The sequence below is a fragment of the Cucurbita maxima genome, unplaced genomic scaffold, assembly GCF_002738345.1.
Source record: "Cucurbita maxima cultivar Rimu unplaced genomic scaffold, Cmax_1.0 Cma_Scf00033, whole genome shotgun sequence".
NCBI classification, from domain to species: Eukaryota; Viridiplantae; Streptophyta; class Magnoliopsida; order Cucurbitales; family Cucurbitaceae; genus Cucurbita; species Cucurbita maxima.
In genome coordinates, this window is record NW_019272049.1 from 1864002 (window position 1) to 1883295 (window position 19294).

The 19294-nt window shown below is 37.5% G+C and overlaps 5 protein-coding genes across 5 annotated transcripts; 4 read left to right on the forward strand and 1 right to left on the reverse strand.

Moving 5' to 3' along the window:
- The first annotated feature begins 755 nt into the window (after positions 1–755).
- LOC111467150 (cellulose synthase A catalytic subunit 3 [UDP-forming]-like) lies at positions 756–6589 on the forward strand. Its single transcript, XM_023111931.1, has 14 exons — positions 756–1204; positions 1284–1479; positions 1600–1766; positions 1868–1937; positions 2039–2240; positions 3064–3330; positions 3406–3751; positions 3838–3975; positions 4062–4187; positions 4269–4481; positions 4575–4839; positions 4945–5147; positions 5257–5607; positions 5715–6589. Exons 1-14 carry the CDS (start codon positions 1181–1183, stop codon positions 6297–6299), a joined length of 3153 nt encoding a protein of 1050 aa, XP_022967699.1. The 5' UTR covers positions 756–1180; the 3' UTR covers positions 6300–6589.
- Positions 6590–8375: 1786 nt separating this feature from the next.
- Positions 8376–8836, reverse strand: LOC111467296. Its single transcript, XM_023112162.1, has one exon. The coding sequence runs from the start codon at positions 8777–8779 to the stop codon at positions 8468–8470; it is 312 nt and encodes a 103-aa protein (XP_022967930.1). The 5' UTR covers positions 8780–8836; the 3' UTR covers positions 8376–8467.
- Positions 8837–9768: 932 nt separating this feature from the next.
- Positions 9769–11355, forward strand: LOC111467257 (40S ribosomal protein S2-4-like). The gene is made up of 2 exons (XM_023112113.1): positions 9769–10493; positions 11002–11355. Exons 1-2 carry the CDS (start codon positions 9840–9842, stop codon positions 11161–11163), a joined length of 816 nt encoding a protein of 271 aa, XP_022967881.1. The 5' UTR covers positions 9769–9839; the 3' UTR covers positions 11164–11355.
- Positions 11356–12670: 1315 nt separating this feature from the next.
- LOC111467256 (zinc finger AN1 and C2H2 domain-containing stress-associated protein 11-like) lies at positions 12671–15747 on the forward strand. The gene is made up of 2 exons (XM_023112112.1): positions 12671–12996; positions 14403–15747. Exons 1-2 carry the CDS (start codon positions 12898–12900, stop codon positions 15120–15122), a joined length of 819 nt encoding a protein of 272 aa, XP_022967880.1. The 5' UTR covers positions 12671–12897; the 3' UTR covers positions 15123–15747.
- A 2093-nt stretch (positions 15748–17840) lies between these two features.
- On the forward strand, positions 17841–18355 carry LOC111467300 (40S ribosomal protein S28-1). Its single transcript, XM_023112168.1, has one exon. The coding sequence runs from the start codon at positions 17876–17878 to the stop codon at positions 18071–18073; it is 198 nt and encodes a 65-aa protein (XP_022967936.1). The 5' UTR covers positions 17841–17875; the 3' UTR covers positions 18074–18355.
- Positions 18356–19294: the final 939 nt, after the last annotated feature.

Consider the following 19294-nt stretch of genomic DNA (forward strand, 5'->3'; position numbering starts at 1 on the left):
TCATGTACACTAAATCCTCGAAGCATGCATCGTTTCATGCACTCTAGGACTCTCTATGTATGCATTACTTTCATATACACTGATTTACGTACATTACCGTCATGTATTTAAGGCTCTCAAATATGCAACACTTTCATGTCGTCAAAAGTTAAAAGAATAGAACTTGTTTCAATATTTCATGAATTTGATAATCGTACATATGCAAGAGGTCCCACATACAAAACATCAGTTTAATAACATGATACAACACAGAAGATTTTCATCGGCAAACATTACTTACTTTCATTCTCAATATATAACAATCGCGATCTTCACATGATTAACACTTCGCCATGCTAATCAAAGAAATACTATTTTGTCCTTGTTCGTCTTCCTTGAAGAACTCGACTCGCTTACTTCGAACTAAAAAGGCTCGTGTCTTTGTTGCTTGGTGTTTGAAAGGGTTCGAACTAACACAAAATTCAAGAAAAATTTAAACAAAATTAAATTCAAATGAGTCTCTAAAATAAACCTTAGCTTTACGACCGGTTTTGTCCATATAAAAATTATTTAATTTTTATTAATAGAGTACTAATAGTAAAAGATATATTTTTTTTTATTTTTTAAAAATTTTAAAAAATATGAATGAAAGTTTTTGAAGTTGATTTTTTTAAAACCAAAGATTTAATAGTAAATTATTTAGAGGTAAGGATATTTATTTTTTAAATATTTTTATTAAATTAAAAAAAAAAAAAAAAAAAAAAAAAGGGGAAAATTGAAGAATGAAGTTCATTTGGATGGTTGTTCTACAGTCCACTGAGCAGGGAGTATCAGAAAACCCAATCAAAATCAGACATTCAGATAAGAACAGGAAAAATGGTGAGAAAATTTCAATGAGAAGAAGTATTTGAAAAGAAAAGAGAAAAGTTTTCACCAAGAACACTGAGGGTGGATTGGATTGGATTGGATTGGATCGGATTGGATCTGTGTTGTCTCAGCGTCGGTGGCTTTTCTGTAACCTCTGACCCTTGGAATTCCTTCGATCTTCTTCTTCGACCATCACATCATTTTTTTAACGAATCCTCTGGATCTCCATTTTTCTCCTTCGAGATTGAGTTTCCATGAAGTAAACTCGAGTTGTTCCTTGTTCCTTGCTTGTTTTGCTTAGGATCGAGGAGGATCTTCGATTCAACCAGCACCCATGGAGGTCGATCCAAATTCTGGGGTAATGTAACCGTTTACTTGTTCTTACTTCTGTTTCTAACTCTATTTTCTGATCTGATGATGTCTGTTTCAATCTATAGAAATCGTCGAAACAGATTGGGGGCGGCCAGGTTTGTCAGATCTGCAGCGATTCCGTCGGCACGACGGCTGACGGCGAGCCGTTTGTTGCGTGTGATGTTTGTGCGTTTCCGGTTTGCCGTCCCTGTTACGAGTACGAGAGGAAAGACGGGAATCAGTCTTGCCCTCAATGCAAGACCAAATACAAGTGGCATAAAGGTTTTAATTCGATCCATCAACTATTTTAGTTAGATTTTCTTTCGTAGTTCTTGAACGATTAAAATGATGAGAGATTGAATCGATGGTAATGGGATGGATCGGTTTGTTCTTGGCCTTTAGGAAGTCCTCCGGTTCATGGAGAGGCAGTGGAAGATGGTGATGGTAATGGAACGGAAGGGGCGCAAGAAAGGCATCATAAGAAGCCAGAGCGCACGCTTAGCTGGGATACCAATTATGATAAGGAAGGATCGTTTAATCACATTCCTTTGCTCACCACTGGACGATCTGTAAGCTGTTCTTGCAGCTTAATTCACTTTATTCAATTTTGTTTCTGTTTGTTGGATTTGGAATTGAATTGGGTTGTTTTCTGGTGTTCTCTTTGCTCAAGGTTTCTGGAGAACTGTCTGCTGCATCTCCAGAGAGGCTCTCCATGGCATCGCCTGAAAGTGGGAGTCGCGGTAAGCTCATATGTTCGATATCTTGTGTCGTGTGATTTGTCGGTTAAGGAAGATTTCTTTTGTCATGATAGTTATGTCGATATTTGTTTGATAATTGGCAGCTAACTATAGAATCATGGATCAATCGAGAGACTCGGGATCGGCTAGGTTTGGCAATGTAGCTTGGAAAGAGAGGATAGATAGTTGGAAGGTGAAGCAGGACAAGAGTGTGCCGCCGATGAGTGTTAGTCATGCTCCTTCGGAAGGGAGGGGTGGTGCTGATTTTGATGCTAGCACTGATGTCATGATCGATGATTCTTTACTGTAAGTGCTTCACTTTGTCTCTTGTTTTTTTTGTATTTTATACCATTTCTTAGCTTTCAACTGTTGAATTGCACTTCGTAAGAGTAACATGTTTTTGTGAACTCCAACCTCATATAAATGGTGGAATCAAATTGATTTTGACATTAAGTATTAGATCCTCTGTCTGGAGTCATGAAAAGAACAGGTTCAAAATTACGATCAACTCCTTTTTCTAATCCTACAACAGCTGCACGAGCCTTTCCCATAAATGACCTACGAATAGGAAGAATCCTAGAACAAAATGAGAGGTAGCTAACCAACTTCTAGGAGAGACATAATTGACTGCATTAATTTCGGTAGCTACGCCACCCACGGAATTTAAAGAACCTAAAGGAGCATGGGTCATATATTCCGCGGAACGTCGTTCTTGCCAAGGTTGTATGTCTTTTTTTCAGCCTAATCAAGTCCAAACCATTAGGACCCCTTAGTGGTTCTAACCAAGGAGCACGCAGATCCCAAAAACACCTAGTCTCTCCTCGAAAAATGACTTCTCCGGTCAAAAACAAGAAAAAACTTAATTTCAGCCATGTTTGAAACTGTCATATTGTTTTCATAAAATTTCTGGTTTTCTATCGTCTCTTTTCTGAAGAATAATATGTTCTATATATCTCGAAGTTTCAACTTAGCGAACGGATATTATGTTTTCAACTCAGGTAGCATCAATCTGTGTTAATGGAATTCAACCAATCAACCTTTCCACTCATAAATTTCTTGCTTTCTTACAGATATTTGTGCGTTGTACGAGAATAATCTGCTAAACATTACTCATTTGTTGGCATTGCAGGAATGACGAAGCTCGTCAGCCTCTATCGAGGAAGGTTTCTATTCCGTCCTCTAGGATTAACCCTTATAGGATGGTCATAGTTCTGCGGCTTATTATTCTTTGCATCTTCTTGCACTACCGAATTACAAATCCAGTTCCGAATGCCTTTGCTCTGTGGTTAATATCAGTGATTTGTGAGATATGGTTTGCTGTATCTTGGATTTTGGATCAGTTCCCCAAATGGCTTCCGGTCAACCGGGAGACATATCTTGATAGGCTTGCTCTACGGTAACGTTCTAGCTTTCATTATGAGCAATGTTCATTTTGATGTTTGCCTAACCTTCAAATACTTATGGTTTGCAGATATGATCGTGAAGGAGAGCCGTCTCAGTTGGCTGCTGTCGACATATTTGTCAGTACTGTCGACCCTCTGAAAGAACCTCCCCTTGTCACAGCCAATACGGTCCTATCGATTCTCTCTGTGGACTATCCAGTCGATAAAGTTTCTTGCTATGTATCAGATGACGGAGCTGCTATGTTAACATTTGAAGCTTTGTCCGAAACATCAGAATTTGCAAGAAAATGGGTTCCCTTCTCCAAGAAGTACAGCATTGAGCCACGAGCACCCGAATGGTATTTTTCTCAAAAGATCGATTACTTAAAGGACAAGGTTCATCCATCATTCGTGAAGGATCGGAGGGCGATGAAGGTAGTAACTCCAGATTCCTCTATATCATTTTCTTTCATAAAAGTTAATTTATCATCTCCATAGTTGACTGTGCTTTTGTTTTACAGAGAGAATACGAGGAGTTCAAAATTCGTATCAATGGACTCGTTGCTAAGGCACAGAAAGTTCCTGATGAAGGGTGGGTCATGCAAGACGGTACGCCATGGCCGGGAAATAACACTAGAGATCATCCAGGAATGATACAGGTCTGTACAGTGTCTGTGTCTGCTTCTTCATTGTTGCTTCCTACTTTAATATATTCTCTTTTTGTTTCTTCAATATAAATCTTCAGGTTTTCTTAGGCCACAGTGGAGGACTCGATACTGAGGGTAACGAGCTCCCACGTCTGGTTTATGTTTCTCGTGAGAAGCGTCCTGGTTTCCAACATCACAAAAAGGCTGGTGCTATGAATGCTCTTGTGAGTAAATGGCTCTAGAAAATTTCTATACTCTTCTGGACTTTTATATCTTTCTTTGAATGATCGAGCACCTGTATACAGGTTCGGGTATCTGCCGTGCTTACCAATGGACCCTTCTTGTTAAATCTTGATTGTGATCACTACATAAACAACAGTAAAGCGTTGCGGGAAGCTATGTGTTTTATGATGGATCCTAACCTTGGAAAATCAGTTTGCTACGTTCAGTTTCCACAGAGGTTTGATGGGATTGATAGAAATGATCGATATGCTAACCGAAACACTGTTTTCTTTGATGTAAGTTTTGTTTACCCGTCTTCGTCTAGATTATCTTCAGTGGCTGCTTGAAATTAATGTAGAATTTATTAAAATTTTATGTGGGTTATATAGATCAATCTTCGAGGCTTGGACGGTATTCAAGGTCCAGTTTATGTGGGAACGGGATGTGTTTTCAATCGAACTGCGTTGTATGGCTATGAGCCCCCTCTCAAGCCCAAGCATAAAAAACCAGGGCTATTCTCGAGTTGCTTTGGGAAGTCGAAAAAGAAAAGTTCTAAATCAAAAAGAAAAGATTCTGATAAGAAGCAAACGAGTAAAAATGTCGATCCCACTGTGCCAATATTCAACCTCGAGGATATTGAGGAAGGAGTTGAAGGTAAGTAACTCCAGTTTTCAAGTGTTTATCTTCAAGGAAGCAACCTAACATTTTAGCTTGTATCTTGAAATGGAGGTGTTAATGTCCATACATCATTCGATGCAGGTGCCGGGTTTGATGACGAGAAATCGCTGCTAATGTCGCAAATGAGCCTGGAGAAGAGGTTCGGTCAATCGGCTGTATTTGTTGCTTCCACGCTAATGGAGAACGGTGGCGTGCCGCAGTCTGCCACTCCGGAATCTCTCCTTAAAGAAGCAATTCATGTCATCAGTTGTGGATACGAGGATAAAACAGACTGGGGAAGTGAAGTATGAATCTATCTCCCTCTAAGACCATTAATTTATGTTGCATTTTCTATTTGCTACGAGACGACATAACATTTGCACGACTAAGTGATGTTTAACTTTGGTGGTGCAGATCGGATGGATCTACGGTTCGGTCACAGAAGATATTTTGACAGGGTTCAAGATGCACGCCCGTGGTTGGAGATCGATCTATTGCATACCGGACCGTCCTGCATTTAAAGGGTCTGCTCCCATTAATCTTTCTGATCGTCTTAACCAAGTGCTTCGGTGGGCGTTAGGTTCGGTTGAAATTCTCTTCAGTCGGCATTGTCCTATGTGGTACGGTTATGGTGGACGGTTGAAATGGCTCGAGCGATTTGCTTATGTTAACACTACCATTTACCCAATAACATCGATTCCTCTTCTTGCCTATTGTACCTTACCTGCAATATGTCTGCTCACTGGAAAGTTCATCATTCCTCAGGTAAAAAGAATCATATTTTTCCTACACAAACGTATTGGCTTTTGCTCGCTCGAGTATCACTGAAACGACGAACATATTCTTTGTTGTTTGTTCTTCTTTCATTACAGATCAGTAATCTTGCCAGCATCTGGTTCATTTCGCTCTTTCTTTCCATCTTTGCTACTGGTATTCTGGAAATGAGATGGAGCGGTGTCGGGATCGATGAATGGTGGAGAAACGAGCAGTTCTGGGTTATCGGAGGTGTGTCGGCCCATCTGTTTGCTGTGTTCCAAGGTCTTCTTAAAGTTCTTGCTGGGATTGATACCAACTTCACGGTTACTTCAAAAGCATCTGATGAAGATGGAGATTTTGCTGAGCTCTACTTGTTCAAGTGGACAACTCTTCTCATTCCCCCAACTACTCTCCTTATTATCAACATAGTAGGAGTTGTTGCTGGAATTTCTTATGCCATTAACAGTGGCTATCAATCTTGGGGTCCCCTTTTCGGCAAACTGTTCTTCGCGTTCTGGGTGATTATTCATCTCTATCCCTTCCTCAAGGGTCTGATGGGTCGCCAGAACCGAACTCCCACGATCGTGGTTGTCTGGTCCATCCTCCTTGCCTCAATCTTCTCCCTTTTATGGGTTCGGATCGATCCCTTCACAACTCGGGTAACTGGTCCTGACGTTGAACAATGTGGAATCAACTGCTAAAGAGTATTGAACAAAGCAACACACTCGAACTGGAATATCGAAGTAATGCAGGTACGTACGATCCTAGCTTATCGATCGACAACGTGTTTATTTAAGTTTATTTGGTGCTGTGTTTGAGAGATAGATTGCAGAGGTTGATGATGATCCTCTTCAAATTTTTTGGTCTTCCCCCTTGGTGTTCTTTGTATGTACAAACTTGTTATTCTTTCTTCCCATTATTTAAGGCTTCTTGTGTACTTTTGTAAGCTTTATATTGAAAGAAATGATATTGGGAAGTGTTTTAATTAAAGCAGCAAATGAAAGTGAAAGAAAAAGCCCAAAAGTTCCTTCAAAAGTGAAGATAGTTTGAATTTTGTTGCTTAATCACTTTACAAACGGCCATTGTTGAAGACTTTTAAATATTGAATATGCTTATTTGTGGGACTTCTCATATTCAATATTCAAAAGTGCATTCGGAGTAGACATTTTTTTTAAAGTTCAATGACCGGTTATATGTTCTTTAAAGCTACTTTGTTGTAAAAGAAGCAAATTGTCGTGAGATTTCACATCGATTAGAGAGGGAGACGAGCGTCAGTAAGAATGCTGGATCTTAAACAGTGGTGAATTATGAGATCGCACATCGGTTGGATTCCCTAACATACGAGGAACGATTGAAAGGGGGCTAACAGATGTGTTTCAAAATTTTTTGAGGGAAGTGAAGGATTAAAGAGGACAAGTTACGCCACACACAAACCGTAATAAAGGGTGTCCCCTAATAATAAACTAACCGATTGACCTGATTCATGACCGTTTGTTCTTATGATTTGGTATAGAGTAGACATTTTTTAAAAAAATTCAATGACCCATTATACACTTTTTAAAGTTACCCTATACAAACGGTAAACGAAGCAAATGGTCGGAAAAAATTAGCTACGTTCAAAGACTGTCTCCAATAAACCAACCAATTGACCTGTTTCCATGACCGTTTGTTCTTTCGATTCGGTTCGGTTCGATTTTGATTGCACATAGAATAATGGCAAGTGCATCAATGGTACCTTGTAGCATAAACAGGGAAATCTTGTCCAAAGGAATAAACCAAGAAAAACAGCTTTTCCAAGAGTGGGACCCTTCTCTCCCAAAGTTTTCCCCTTTTTCTCTCATTTATACTATTTTCTTAATTTTTTTTTTAATTTTTTCAATAAGTTCTACTTTAATTAATTAATTAATTTTTAATTAGTTGTTGACTAAGTTATTAAATAAATGATAGCATCATTAGTTTTTGAAAGTTTCTAATTTAATTTATTTAATATATTAAAAAATCATTTTAATTCTTTTCCATTTTATTCTATTTTTGTCCCTATATTTAAATAAATATTAATTTTTATTTTTATTAAAATTACTTCAATAATAATAGTCTTTATTCATTATTTTACCATAAAAATGTTAATACAAATTATTTTTGGCTAAATTTAGTAGAGATATATATGAGCTACATCTTCGTTAATAGCTAAAATCTCATTCCATTCAAATATTACGCCTCCCATTAATTGAGGCTCGACTCCTTTGGAGTCTTAGTCATTTTTTACGGCCATCGTGGAGGCTTGACTTCTTTTCTTTTGGAGTCTTTTGTTCGACATTTGAGGATTTACCAAACTATTGACACCACTAAGTTTAGGGTATGACTCTAATACCATGTTAAACGAACACGACTCTCTACAATGGTATAATATTGTCCACTTTAAGTATAAGATCTTATGGCTTTGCTTTGGGCTTCCCAAAACACCTCTTAACAATGAAGAGAGTTTTCTTTGTTTATAAACTCATGATCATTCCCTAAATTAGCAGATGTAGACTTTCATCATCCAACGCCACTATTAAATATTTTTAATATTTTCAAATGTAGGGTAAGATTGGGTTGGGTTGTAATCCTATTCTCGGGTCAGTCGAGTTAACCCGACCTAAACAAATGTTCCGACTTTCAAACAATTTAACCCAATCCAAATAAAAAATAAATAAATCTAACCCTGAATTGGATTGAGTAGCCTAAATTGATCGAGCTATCCGATCATATAAACACATCGTTAGAGGCAAAATTAAAGAAAAATGGGAAGTAATTAAGAGCAAAGCACATATAGAGTCATTTCCTTTTAGTTCCCTTTGGCTACAAATAGACACATAATCTACCTGCCTCACTTCTTCTCATCCGCCGCTTCCGAAGGCGGCGGCGGCGGCAGCGGTGGAGTAGCGACGCCGCCGTCAATGCAGCTCCTGCACGTTCTTTCTACCCAACCTTCAATGTCATTTTCTCCGTCACCACCGCCGCCGGAATGGTTTCCGCCGCAGAAGCGAGCCAAGATTCGAGCAATGACACCCAAAATTATGATGACTGCCAGCACCACCACCAGGGTCTGGATGGACTGAACAGAGTGGGAGGGCTCAGTCGCCGTCGCCGGAGTTGGGTCCGGCAGCGGCTGCATTTGATTTGCTGGTGTTGCCCACATTTAGGAATGATTGAACTCTTCTGAAGCTCTGCAACGGATACATAAAAAGAATGAACAGCAGAGGTTGAAGAAAGGTGAAATTTTATGCTTACTAGTGGATGCCCTAAAATAATAATAATAATATTATTAATAAATAAATAAATAATAAAAAATAAAAACGGTCATTTTTAAGGTTTTGTTTATTATGTCTGAAAATAAGATACTTCAACAAAAAAAAAAAAAAAATCTTTAATTAAAAAATATATGTTTGAGATTTAATTTTAATAATTTTATTAAGAGTTTTAATCAATTAAATGTTATTATAATTTTTATTCATTTATAAATATATTCACTATTGCAAACAATTATAAAAAAAAAAAAAACTCAATATTCGTTTAATGATGTAATTTTCAAATATACGGAAACTTTAACCCTAATGAGTCACGAACTTTCACTTTTACGTTTAAATTTTATTTTTAAATTTTTTATCTAATAAGTTATTAAAATTTTAATTATCTTTCGAGTATATCTTATTTACAAAGTCGAATAAAATTAAAAAATTTTAAAAATATTGATGATCTTGAAGTTTGAAGGATCTCATTGTCTACTGGTTTAACGTAAAATTAAAAGTTTAAAGATTTATTTACCCGATATTTTAATAATTTAAACTCAAATTAATAATGGTATAAATTTAAGAATTAGTTTATATTATTTGTGAGTGATTGAAAAAAAATTACGTAAATTTATTTAAAATAACCTAAAAGTAAGAATTAATCTGGGCCTGAACTAGATTTGGGCCAGAAAATCCCATTGAATTATGGGCCAGACTTTTTGGGCCTAGTTTAATTGGGCTAACTCACTATCTTTTAATGGGCTGGACTGGTTCGGATTCTTAAGATTTGGGCCGAAAGCGGTTCATTCTAAATCTGTATCCAAACACCACCAAAAGTGAACCTATCAAATCTTAACTCGCAGTAGCCCCGTGTATAAATTTCTTCATTAGGGTTTTTATCCTCTTCATACACTCTCCAAGTTACAATCTCTACCCCCAGTTTCTCTTGCAGCTGCGCAAACCCTAATCATGGCTGAAAGAGGAGGAGACCGAGGCGGCTTCGGCAGAGGATTTGGCGGTAGAGGCCGGGGTGGCGACCGTGGCCGTGGACGACGTCGTGCAGGGCGCCGTGATGAAGAGGAAAAATGGGTTCCAGTCACCAAGCTTGGGCGTCTTGTGAAGGAAGGTAAGATTCAATCACTTGAGCAGATTTACCTTCACTCTCTCCCAATCAAGGAGCACCAGATCGTCGATACTCTCATCGGCCCCAGCCTCAAGGATGAGGTCATGAAGATCATGCCCGTGCAGAAACAGACCCGGGCCGGACAGAGGACTAGGTTTAAGGCCTTCGTTGTCGTTGGCGACGGCAATGGCCATGTCGGATTGGGAGTTAAGTGTAGCAAGGAGGTGGCGACTGCTATTCGTGGCTCGATTATATTGGCTAAGTTGTCGGTGATCCCTGTTAGGAGGGGTTATTGGGGTAACAAGATTGGAAAGCCACATACTGTTCCTTGCAAGGTCACTGGTAAGTGTGGCTCTGTCACTGTACGTATGGTCCCTGCTCCTCGTGGTGCTGGTATTGTCGCTGCACGGGTTCCCAAGAAGGTGCTTCAGTTTGCTGGTATTGATGATGTTTTCACTTCTTCCCGAGGATCGACTAAGACACTTGGAAACTTCGTGAAGGTATATCATAATATGATGCAATATCCATCTCATCTGTTATGCTAAGTATATGACTGAAATTTAAGGTGTCCATTATTACAATTTAGATTCGTAATCAGTCGAACCTTATGAAATTTTAAGTAGTAGTCTACCCATGGTTTGTTGTAGATATTTTAATGATCTGGGATGTTCTTTCTTTGGATTCTTCTCTTTGTTTGTTCATCCGTTTTATGATTTTAGATACGTGTGTGATTTGTAAATGCTTGACAGTTTATGAGTAATTAAATTCATGTGTGAAGTTTAGATGTAACTTTTGATGTGTTTAGATTAGAGAACATCAAATATTTCTTATGATTAAATGGCATGGAATTGGTTGCTCGTGAAATTGTATGCATATGTTTGTGAAAAGCCATCGATAAAGATTGTTCTTTTCTAAAATGGGTTGATTGATTACTTTGCTATTTTTGATGTTGAACTCTAACTATATAACGTTCCATCTGTGTCGTTCTAATTGTTTCCATTTTGGCAGGCTACCTTCGATTGTCTATTGAAAACCTATGGTTTCCTCACACCTGAGTTCTGGAAGGAGACTCGTTTCACGAAATCGCCATTCCAAGAGCACACCGATCTGTTGGCAAAACCGACCGTGAAGGCATTGTTGTTGGACGATGCCGAGAGGGTCAATGCTTAAGTCACTTGGAGATATGGGGTATGTTTTCAAAAAAAGAGAAGAATGTTTTTGTTAGGAACTTCATAGTTTATGCTTTCTGTTGAGTTCTTTTACATTCATGGATAGTGTTCTATCTGATTCTTATTGGTACTTTGAACTGTGTTGTTTTGTTTCTGTATCCAATGGCATAACGCTTGATTTTGAATGCATCAATCGCTTACAATAGAATCAAAGCTAAGAAGAATGTTACCATGGAAATTAAGAACTTTGGAACGATGTATTATTTATTATTTAAAGTATAATGATGAATTTAATTAAACTCAAGAAGAAAATATAGTTTAATGATTATTAGAGCCAAATTTAATTTTAGTCTTGCTAAAATGTTTCCTTTATTTTTTTTTTCACCTTTATTGAATAATTTTTAGCTTTTTTCTTTTGTTCTTTTAATCTTTAAAATTTCTCACATTTCTTTTTTTTTTCCCTCTATTTTTCAATATAAAAAATTCTTGTGAGGATTTTCAAAATAGTTTCTTATTTTTATATTTTAAGATGTTTTTTTTTTAAAAGTTATGATATGTAAGGAGAAGAGTAGAATTGATGAAATTGAATTGGTAGATGATCTTAGATATTTTACCCCTCGAAAGATGAGGGAGTGAGAATTCTCGATGAAATTATATTATCCGTGTTAGACGAACACGACTCTCCACAATGGTATGATGAGAATTCTGAATGACTCCACAATGGTATGATATTGTCCACTTTGAGTATAAGCTCTCATGGCTTTGCTTTGGGCTTCCTAAAAGGTCTCATACAAGTTAGTATTCCTCACTTATAAACCCATGACCATTCCCTAAATTAACCGATGTGGGACTTTCATCATCCAACACCTCCCCTCGAACAAAGCACGCCTTCCCTTAATCGAGGCTCGACTCCTTTGGAGTCTTAGTCATTTTTGATTGCCTACGTACCTTCGAGGAGGCTTGACTCCTTTTGGAGTCCTTTGTTCGACATTTAAGGATTTGCCAATCTATTGGCATGGCTAAGTTTAGGACACGGCTCTGATACCATGTTAGACGAACACGACTCTCCATAATGGTATGATATTGTCCACTTTGAGCATAAGCTCTCATAGCTTTGCTTTGGGCTTCCCAAAAGGCCTTATACCAATGGAGTTAGTATTCCTCACTTATAAACTCATGACCATTCCCTAAATTAACCGATGTGGGACTTTCATCCTCCAACAATCCGTTCATGAAGTCAGCGACAGATTATATTATCCGTTCCCATCTTCAACCAATTTTTGCCGCCAATCTTGTTTAATAATATATCGATAAATGAATCGATTGAAATTTAATAAGTATTTTTTAAATGTGTAATAATAATGTGTTTTTAACTTTTTAAAAGAATTTAAAGACATTTTTTAAACAAAATACGGTAATTTTTGAATTTTCCGAATTTCTTTTCCTTATTGTTCCACTAAAATTTCTGTAATCTGAATCATAAATTTGGGGAAGGGTCAAATAAAAAAATTCTCAATTGACTCTTCCTCTGAAGCTTTTCGTTTTCGCGTTCCTCTCAATCTGCGGAAACTTAAAGCTTCAGACACATTTCATTTTCAATTCAGATTCTAAGTTTCTGGCAATTAATCTCGGAATCTCTATCTACTCTTCTTCTCTTCGCTTTTTAATCTCGTGTTTCCCTCCAGAATTTCACGATCTTCTCCCCTCTCTTGTTCATTCCGGTTTCGATTTGGGGATGGGAACCCCGGAATTCCCTAATCTCGGGAAGCATTGCAACTTGGAAGATTGTAAGCAGATCGATTTCTTGCCCTTTACTTGCGATTGCTGTCGCCAGGTTCCTGAATCTCTCTGTTCCATTTTGAAATTTTTATATGAATCTGTGTGTTGGCTTGTTTGAGTTGGTTCTTTTGATGAATTCTTGTTGTTATTGAGAAATTTATGTTTGGTTTCACTTGGATTATGATCGAATGGTTCTCTCTATTGGATATCAACAGAATTTTGCTCTTCTGCTTATCCGATGCGTGGAGGATTCTTTTTTTACTTTAAGAATGAAGCATTTATTGTTTTTATTGTTCTACTATTATGACACACACGAATCTGTAAATGAAATTAATGGAGAACTTTTTCAATGTATTATTCTTGAATCATTAGAATTTGGATTCAGGTTTTGTGTTTTGGTCTCTTATAAACCCTTCGGATGTTTGAAGCTTGAGGGGTTTTTTTCTGAGTATCCTTGATTGATAGACTTTTCTTTTTCGATTGCCATGGGAAGATCTCCGTTTATGATTTGATACCGATTGATCAGCTTATGATCAGGATTTCATATCTTCAAGAATAAAGCTAGACATCGGGCGATTTGCTAGCGAGGAGGCTGAACCTTGAAGGAGGTGGACACGAGGCGGTGTGCCAGCAAGGACGCTGGGCCTCAAAAGGGGTAGATTGGAGAGTCCCACATCGATTGGAGAAGGGAGCGAGTGCTAGTGGAGGACAAAGGGGGTGGAATTTGAGATCCCACATCGGTTGGGTAGGAGAGGGAAGTATTCTTTATAAGAGTGTGGAAACCTCTTCCTAGCAGACGTGTTTTAAAAACCTTGAAGGGAAGCTTAGAGAGGACAATATCTACTAGCGGTGGGCTTGAGTGGTTACAAGTGGTATCAAAGTCAGACATCGAGCAACGTGCAAGGACGTCAAGCCTCGAAGGGGGATGGGTTAGGGGGTTCCACATTGATGGGAGAAAAGAACAAGTGCTAGCAAGACGTTGGGCCCCAAAAGGGGGAGTGGACTGTGAGATCCTACATCAGTTGGGGAGGAGAACGAAGCATTCTGGATAAGGGTATGGAAACCTTTTCTTAACAGACACGTTTTAAAAACCTTGAGGGAAAGCCTAGAAGGAAAAATTCAAAGAGGACAATATCTGTTAGCGGTAGGCTTGGGCCGTTACGTACTAATGCATTGTTTTGTCCATTTTACCTCTTGAAACTTATCTCTGAACCATTTAAGCACACCAGTTGATGCATGTTATAGTTCAATGCTAATTGTAAGAATCTTTTTTCCAAGGGTTTCATTTATGGCTAAAATTTGGGTTTCTGCAAGTTCTGTTGCATATGAACCCTGAATACCATTTGTGTTATGATAAAATAAATTCCTTCTGAGAGTAAACTGAATGTGCCATTTCATTTTAATAGAAAAAATAACCGAGTTTCGTTAGCTAATGTTCATGTAATATCTGGTTTGATTTAGGTCTTTTGTTTGGAGCATCGTAGCTACAAAAGACATAGTTGTCCGAAAACAGATAGACGGGATGTCACCGTTGTCATTTGTCCGCTATGTGCCAAAGGAGTTCGTCTCGTCCCAGATCAAGATCCCAACATTACATGGGAGATACATGTAAACACTGAATGTGACCCATCAAATTATGAAAAAGTCACAAAGAAGAAAAAATGTCCTGTGCCTGGCTGTAGGGAGTCGTTAACGTTTTCAAACACGATCAAGTGTCGGGACTGCTCGGTAGACCATTGTTTGAAACACCGTTTTGGTCTCGACCATAAGTGTCCTGGTCCGAAAAAACCCGAACCAGCAGGCTTTCCATTTGTTGGTGTTTTAAGTAGAAGTAAACAAGAAGAGAATGGGCCTAAGAAAGCATTGCCTACCACAGCTTCCTCTAATTGGACTACAGCCCTCCTTAATGTAGCCTCATCTTTTAAAGCCTCATGGATAGCAACAGGCAACAACAGCAATGGAAATGGACATGTTGAGCAATGTCCACAATGTAGTGCTAAGTTTTCGTTGGTTTTGTCTCTAGTCGAGCATATAAAAAAAGTCCATGAAAGCGGTGCCAATCGACCTGGGGCGAAGAAGGTAGTAATCGATGCTTGTCCAAAGTGTAGCAGAGGGTTCATCGATCCTGTTGCCCTCGTCGAGCATATTGAGAAGGATCATGGTGGTACTTCAAGAGCTTGAGCATACATATCAGAAAATCCGATTGCCCTTGTCCAGCATATTGAGAGGGATCATGGTTGTACATCAAGAGCTTGAGCATACATATAGGCGTCCAAAGTGTAGCATAGAATTTATTGATCCTATTGCCCTTGTCAAGCATATTGAGAGGGATCATGGTGATATTACAAGAGCTTGAGCATACGTATCATAAAATGATATTGAGAGGGATCATGGTGGTACTTCAAGAGCTTGAGCGGACACAAAGGATTTATTGATCCTGTTGCCCTTGTCGAGCATATTGAGAGAGATCATGGGATACTTCAAGAGCTTGAGCATACGTATCGGCATCCAAAGTGTAGCAGAGGATTTATCGATCTTGTTGCCCTTGTCAAGCATATTGAGAGGAATCATGGTGACACTTCAAGAGCTTGAGCATACGTATCAGAAAATCTTATTTGTTGAGACCGTTCATACGTCAGAAGGTACGAAGGCCATCTCGAGCACAACTTTAATTGTTTCATCGAACTATACCATAATAGAATAGATGGTTGTGACTACCTTTTGCGAGGAGTCATTGAACACAACTAACTTTACTGAGTGTCTAATATAAAAGGCACGTAAAGTTTTTTTTAAAGTGTCTAATAAATTCTTAAACTTTTAATTTTAAAGTTGTTTTTTACGTCTGAAAGAAGAAAATCGAACGTTGAATCCATTGTAAAATACTCTTGAACTCTAAAAATAATACTAAAAAGCTTGAAAATCATTTATGAGGTTAAAAATAATATTAAAAAGTTCGGAAATCATTTATGAGGGAGGATAGATAGCTTTAATGGTAAGATTTTTTTAATAAAGGTAAATAGCGTTATTTATTAAATTTAATGGATATTTTAAAACATAAAGGGTAATATTGACATTTTTGAAAATTTAGGGATATTCCGTACAAAATCAAGAGGATATTTTTATTAATTTAGAATTTTAAAACTTACGACTAAATAGAAATATACCCTCAATCTTGCGCAAAGGACGAATTTACCCTTAATTCAATTATGTTAAATTTACGTGCAATTATGTTGGGCCGCGTTTTGGGCCTAACAGCCGAAATCCGAGTACAAACAGAAAAACCCTCAAATGGTAAGACTATAAAACCTCAAAACCATTGCTTGGCCGCACCTTTATACACTTTGCCGGTGCGAATCTGAATCCGAACTCTGCAAAATCGTTGGCCGCTGGTTAGTTTCTTTAAGTCTTTTCGATTCTGTGGAGTTGAAGAAGAAGAATTTCTTTGGTTTTATGTTTTTTTTTTCCTTTTTTGATCCATTTTCAATATGAGTTCATATTCTATTGTATGTTTGCTTAATGCGTTGCTATTTTATGTAGTGATTGTTGATTGTCGATTTTTGTATTTGTTCTTTCTTTTGCACGCCGAGATCGTAATCGTCATCCAATGTTTGGAATTTGATTCGGAGATTTTAATTCGTTAGGAGTTTGTCGGTGGTTTATAGTTAGTACTTGATAATGTGAAACACCAATGTTACGTTAGCGAGAGAGAGCGATGTTGAGCATAGCTATACTAGGGTTTTATAGTGCATATCAACTCGAATATTTGGAGATCGGGGATAAATCAATGTAAAATTATTGAAGAAAAGAGGGAAAGTCGAGCTAAGGACTTGGTAGGAGTTACGTGTAAAGCTCCGTAAAGTGTAGCAAAGCATTATTAGATTAGGATTTTGCCTGCTTCAGGCTGATTTTAGATTATCGCTTGATTGTTAGTAGAATGAAGAACAAATTTCAATTCTTGTTGACTATAAATTTCATCAACTATGATAAAATAATATATGAACAAGCCGGAAATCCTGAAGCCTTAGAGCTAATATAATCTCGCTATAGGACATTTATAAAATGAGAATTGTGATTCAACAATAGTTTTGAGGATGCACACCAATTGGAAGCAGTATTAGATCTTCCTTAGAATTTCAACAATAGTTTTGAGGATGCACACCAATAGTTTCCTTATTGGCATTCAACTTTCTGCCATTAAATCATTGTCTCTCTTTGCTTGAGAAGAGCATAGCAGGTGCAATCCGATTATCCCAACAGCCAATCAAAGCACCATTTGAACCATATAATTTTATAGGGTTTCTCTCGACACTTTATAGGAGTAGTGGGCAATAATGTTTACTTGTTTTCCCAGCTACTTGTACTAATGTACACCAGTTGGAGATATATTTTACCATGTCTGTTGTACCTACACTTCACAGTTCGCAAGGCCATTGGTACTTAAATTTTGTTGGAACTTTCTGCTCCAAGATGGCCTATAGGAGGCCACATGATTGGCTTGAGATGGTTAGGAGTTCTCTGATTAATGTTGAGGAACTACTAGGTGATGATGCTTATTTATCTGTCCATCGTTTTCCATTAAGTTTAATCTGACAGAATATGAATTTTTGTTTCTAATTATCTGACAATGTACCTCTAGAAGTTGATTTAAAGATTACTATTTTATCTTGTAGTTGAGAAGTATTCTACTGGCATACATTTGGAGGAATGCTCTTTTTGTTTTTCCTCTAGTTGTATCTCTTAGAAAATTTGACGATGATCTGTGCTTTTGTTGGGGGTTCTTCACTTTCTTTTCTTCAGCCTGATCCATTGTTGTTGCTACGTGTAATCTGTAATATATGTGGTCATTTGTTATATTAAATATATAACTTGAAGGGACTTATCTATGTCTATAATTTCCAGGTATCTCTCAGATCGCACCTCTATTCATCTAAGAAATGGAATCCCAGATCAAACATGCTGTGGTGGTCAAAGTAATGGGCCGAACTGGATCGAGAGGGCAGGTGACTCAAGTGAGAGTCAAGTTTCTCGACGATCAGAATCGTTACATCATGAGGAATGTCAAGGGACCTGTAAGGGAAGGTGACATTCTTACCCTTCTGGAGTCTGAGAGAGAAGCAAGGAGATTGCGTTGAGGACATCGTCCCGATCTTGGTTCTCTGTGTTGCAGCTACTGGTGATTTGATTATCCTTCTCATTACACACTCTAGATATAGAATGATGTCTCTTATCAATTTTCCCTCTCTTGGTTACTAGCATGTTATCTCAGTTCGATTCTAGGGTAGAATGTTTGAACTTTATTTGGATTGTCAAACAATTTTAGTATTCTAATTTAGGGTGTCTACGCAAAGGGCCTTGTTTATTTGGACTTTTCATTTGTATTAAATTACTGGTTGAAAAATTTGGATTTTTGAAGATTGTCTTTTTGTTTGAACTCATTTTGTTATGTGCGTAATTATGCTTGTTTGATGGTTAGGTAATTTCTTTTGTATAAATGTTTTTCATATCTCATTTCTTTTGTTTATTTTTTTTTTTTTATAAAAAAAATGTTTGAACATATTTTCAAGATCTTTGTGAATTAGGTCATTTAGTGGTTTGATTTGAAGTGTTTTATTGAATTTTTTGTAAACTTATTACTTGATTCATCCATGGGCTCAATGTAAACCCTAAACCCTATACATATCATAAAACAAATGCGATAATAATTCTATTTGAAACTTATAATAAAATATAAACATTTAATGTGGTAATAATTCATTTGGAACTTGTAATAAAATTAACCTTAGTCCTACCAACCAATGTGCAAAACTTATAAACCACAAATGTCCCGTACTAACCCATATGCTACTAAATGAAAATGCAACTAACCTATAGGCATGTGTCATGTGTCATCGCGGAGAGCTTGCCTTTACTTTTAAAATAGAGTAACAAATGGTTTGGGTATTTTAAGAAATACTTAGTAGTGTACTTAATTTTCCTACACATGGTCCACACGGATGAGTATAAACCCACCAATCAGTTCACACATCTCCTAGGCCCTTTTCTGATCGGACAAGTATTCTTTGGTAGCTGTTGATACCGAATGCCCGTGAGGAGTAGCGACCGTTGTATCCGTACTATCATGAAGGAATAGAGGTATCCCCGATGCATGAACACACAATAATGCATGAGGTCCCAACATTTTTCTATTTGCATTATCATTTAATGCAGCCCTGCTAGCATCTTCTTCATATCATATCATTTCTCATAACGTTTATCATTTATCATAACTTTCATGCATAAGCCGAGGTCGTATTTCATGCTAGTTCATCGTATTTGCATGTCAATCATATCATATCATTCATGTCACACATATC

Bases quoted from the DNA above. Each gene is read 5' to 3' on its own strand.
- LOC111467300 (XM_023112168.1), top strand. From the start codon at position 17,876: ATGGAATCCCAGATCAAACATGCTGTGGTGGTCAAAGTAATGGGCCGA.
- LOC111467296 (XM_023112162.1), bottom strand. From the start codon at position 8,779: ATGTGGGCAACACCAGCAAATCAAATGCAGCCGCTGCCGGACCCAACT.
- LOC111467257 (XM_023112113.1), top strand. From the start codon at position 9,840: ATGGCTGAAAGAGGAGGAGACCGAGGCGGCTTCGGCAGAGGATTTGGC. The intron at 10,494-11,001 runs GTATATCATAAT...CCATTTTGGCAG, and splicing joins CACTTGGAAACTTCGTGAAG to GCTACCTTCGATTGTCTATT.
- LOC111467150 (XM_023111931.1), top strand. From the start codon at position 1,181: ATGGAGGTCGATCCAAATTCTGGG. The intron at 3,752-3,837 runs GTAGTAACTCCA...TTTGTTTTACAG, and splicing joins AGGATCGGAGGGCGATGAAG to AGAGAATACGAGGAGTTCAA. The intron at 5,148-5,256 runs GTATGAATCTAT...TTGGTGGTGCAG, and splicing joins AAACAGACTGGGGAAGTGAA to ATCGGATGGATCTACGGTTC.
- LOC111467256 (XM_023112112.1), top strand. From the start codon at position 12,898: ATGGGAACCCCGGAATTCCCTAATCTCGGGAAGCATTGCAACTTGGAA. The intron at 12,997-14,402 runs GTTCCTGAATCT...GGTTTGATTTAG, and splicing joins CTTGCGATTGCTGTCGCCAG to GTCTTTTGTTTGGAGCATCG.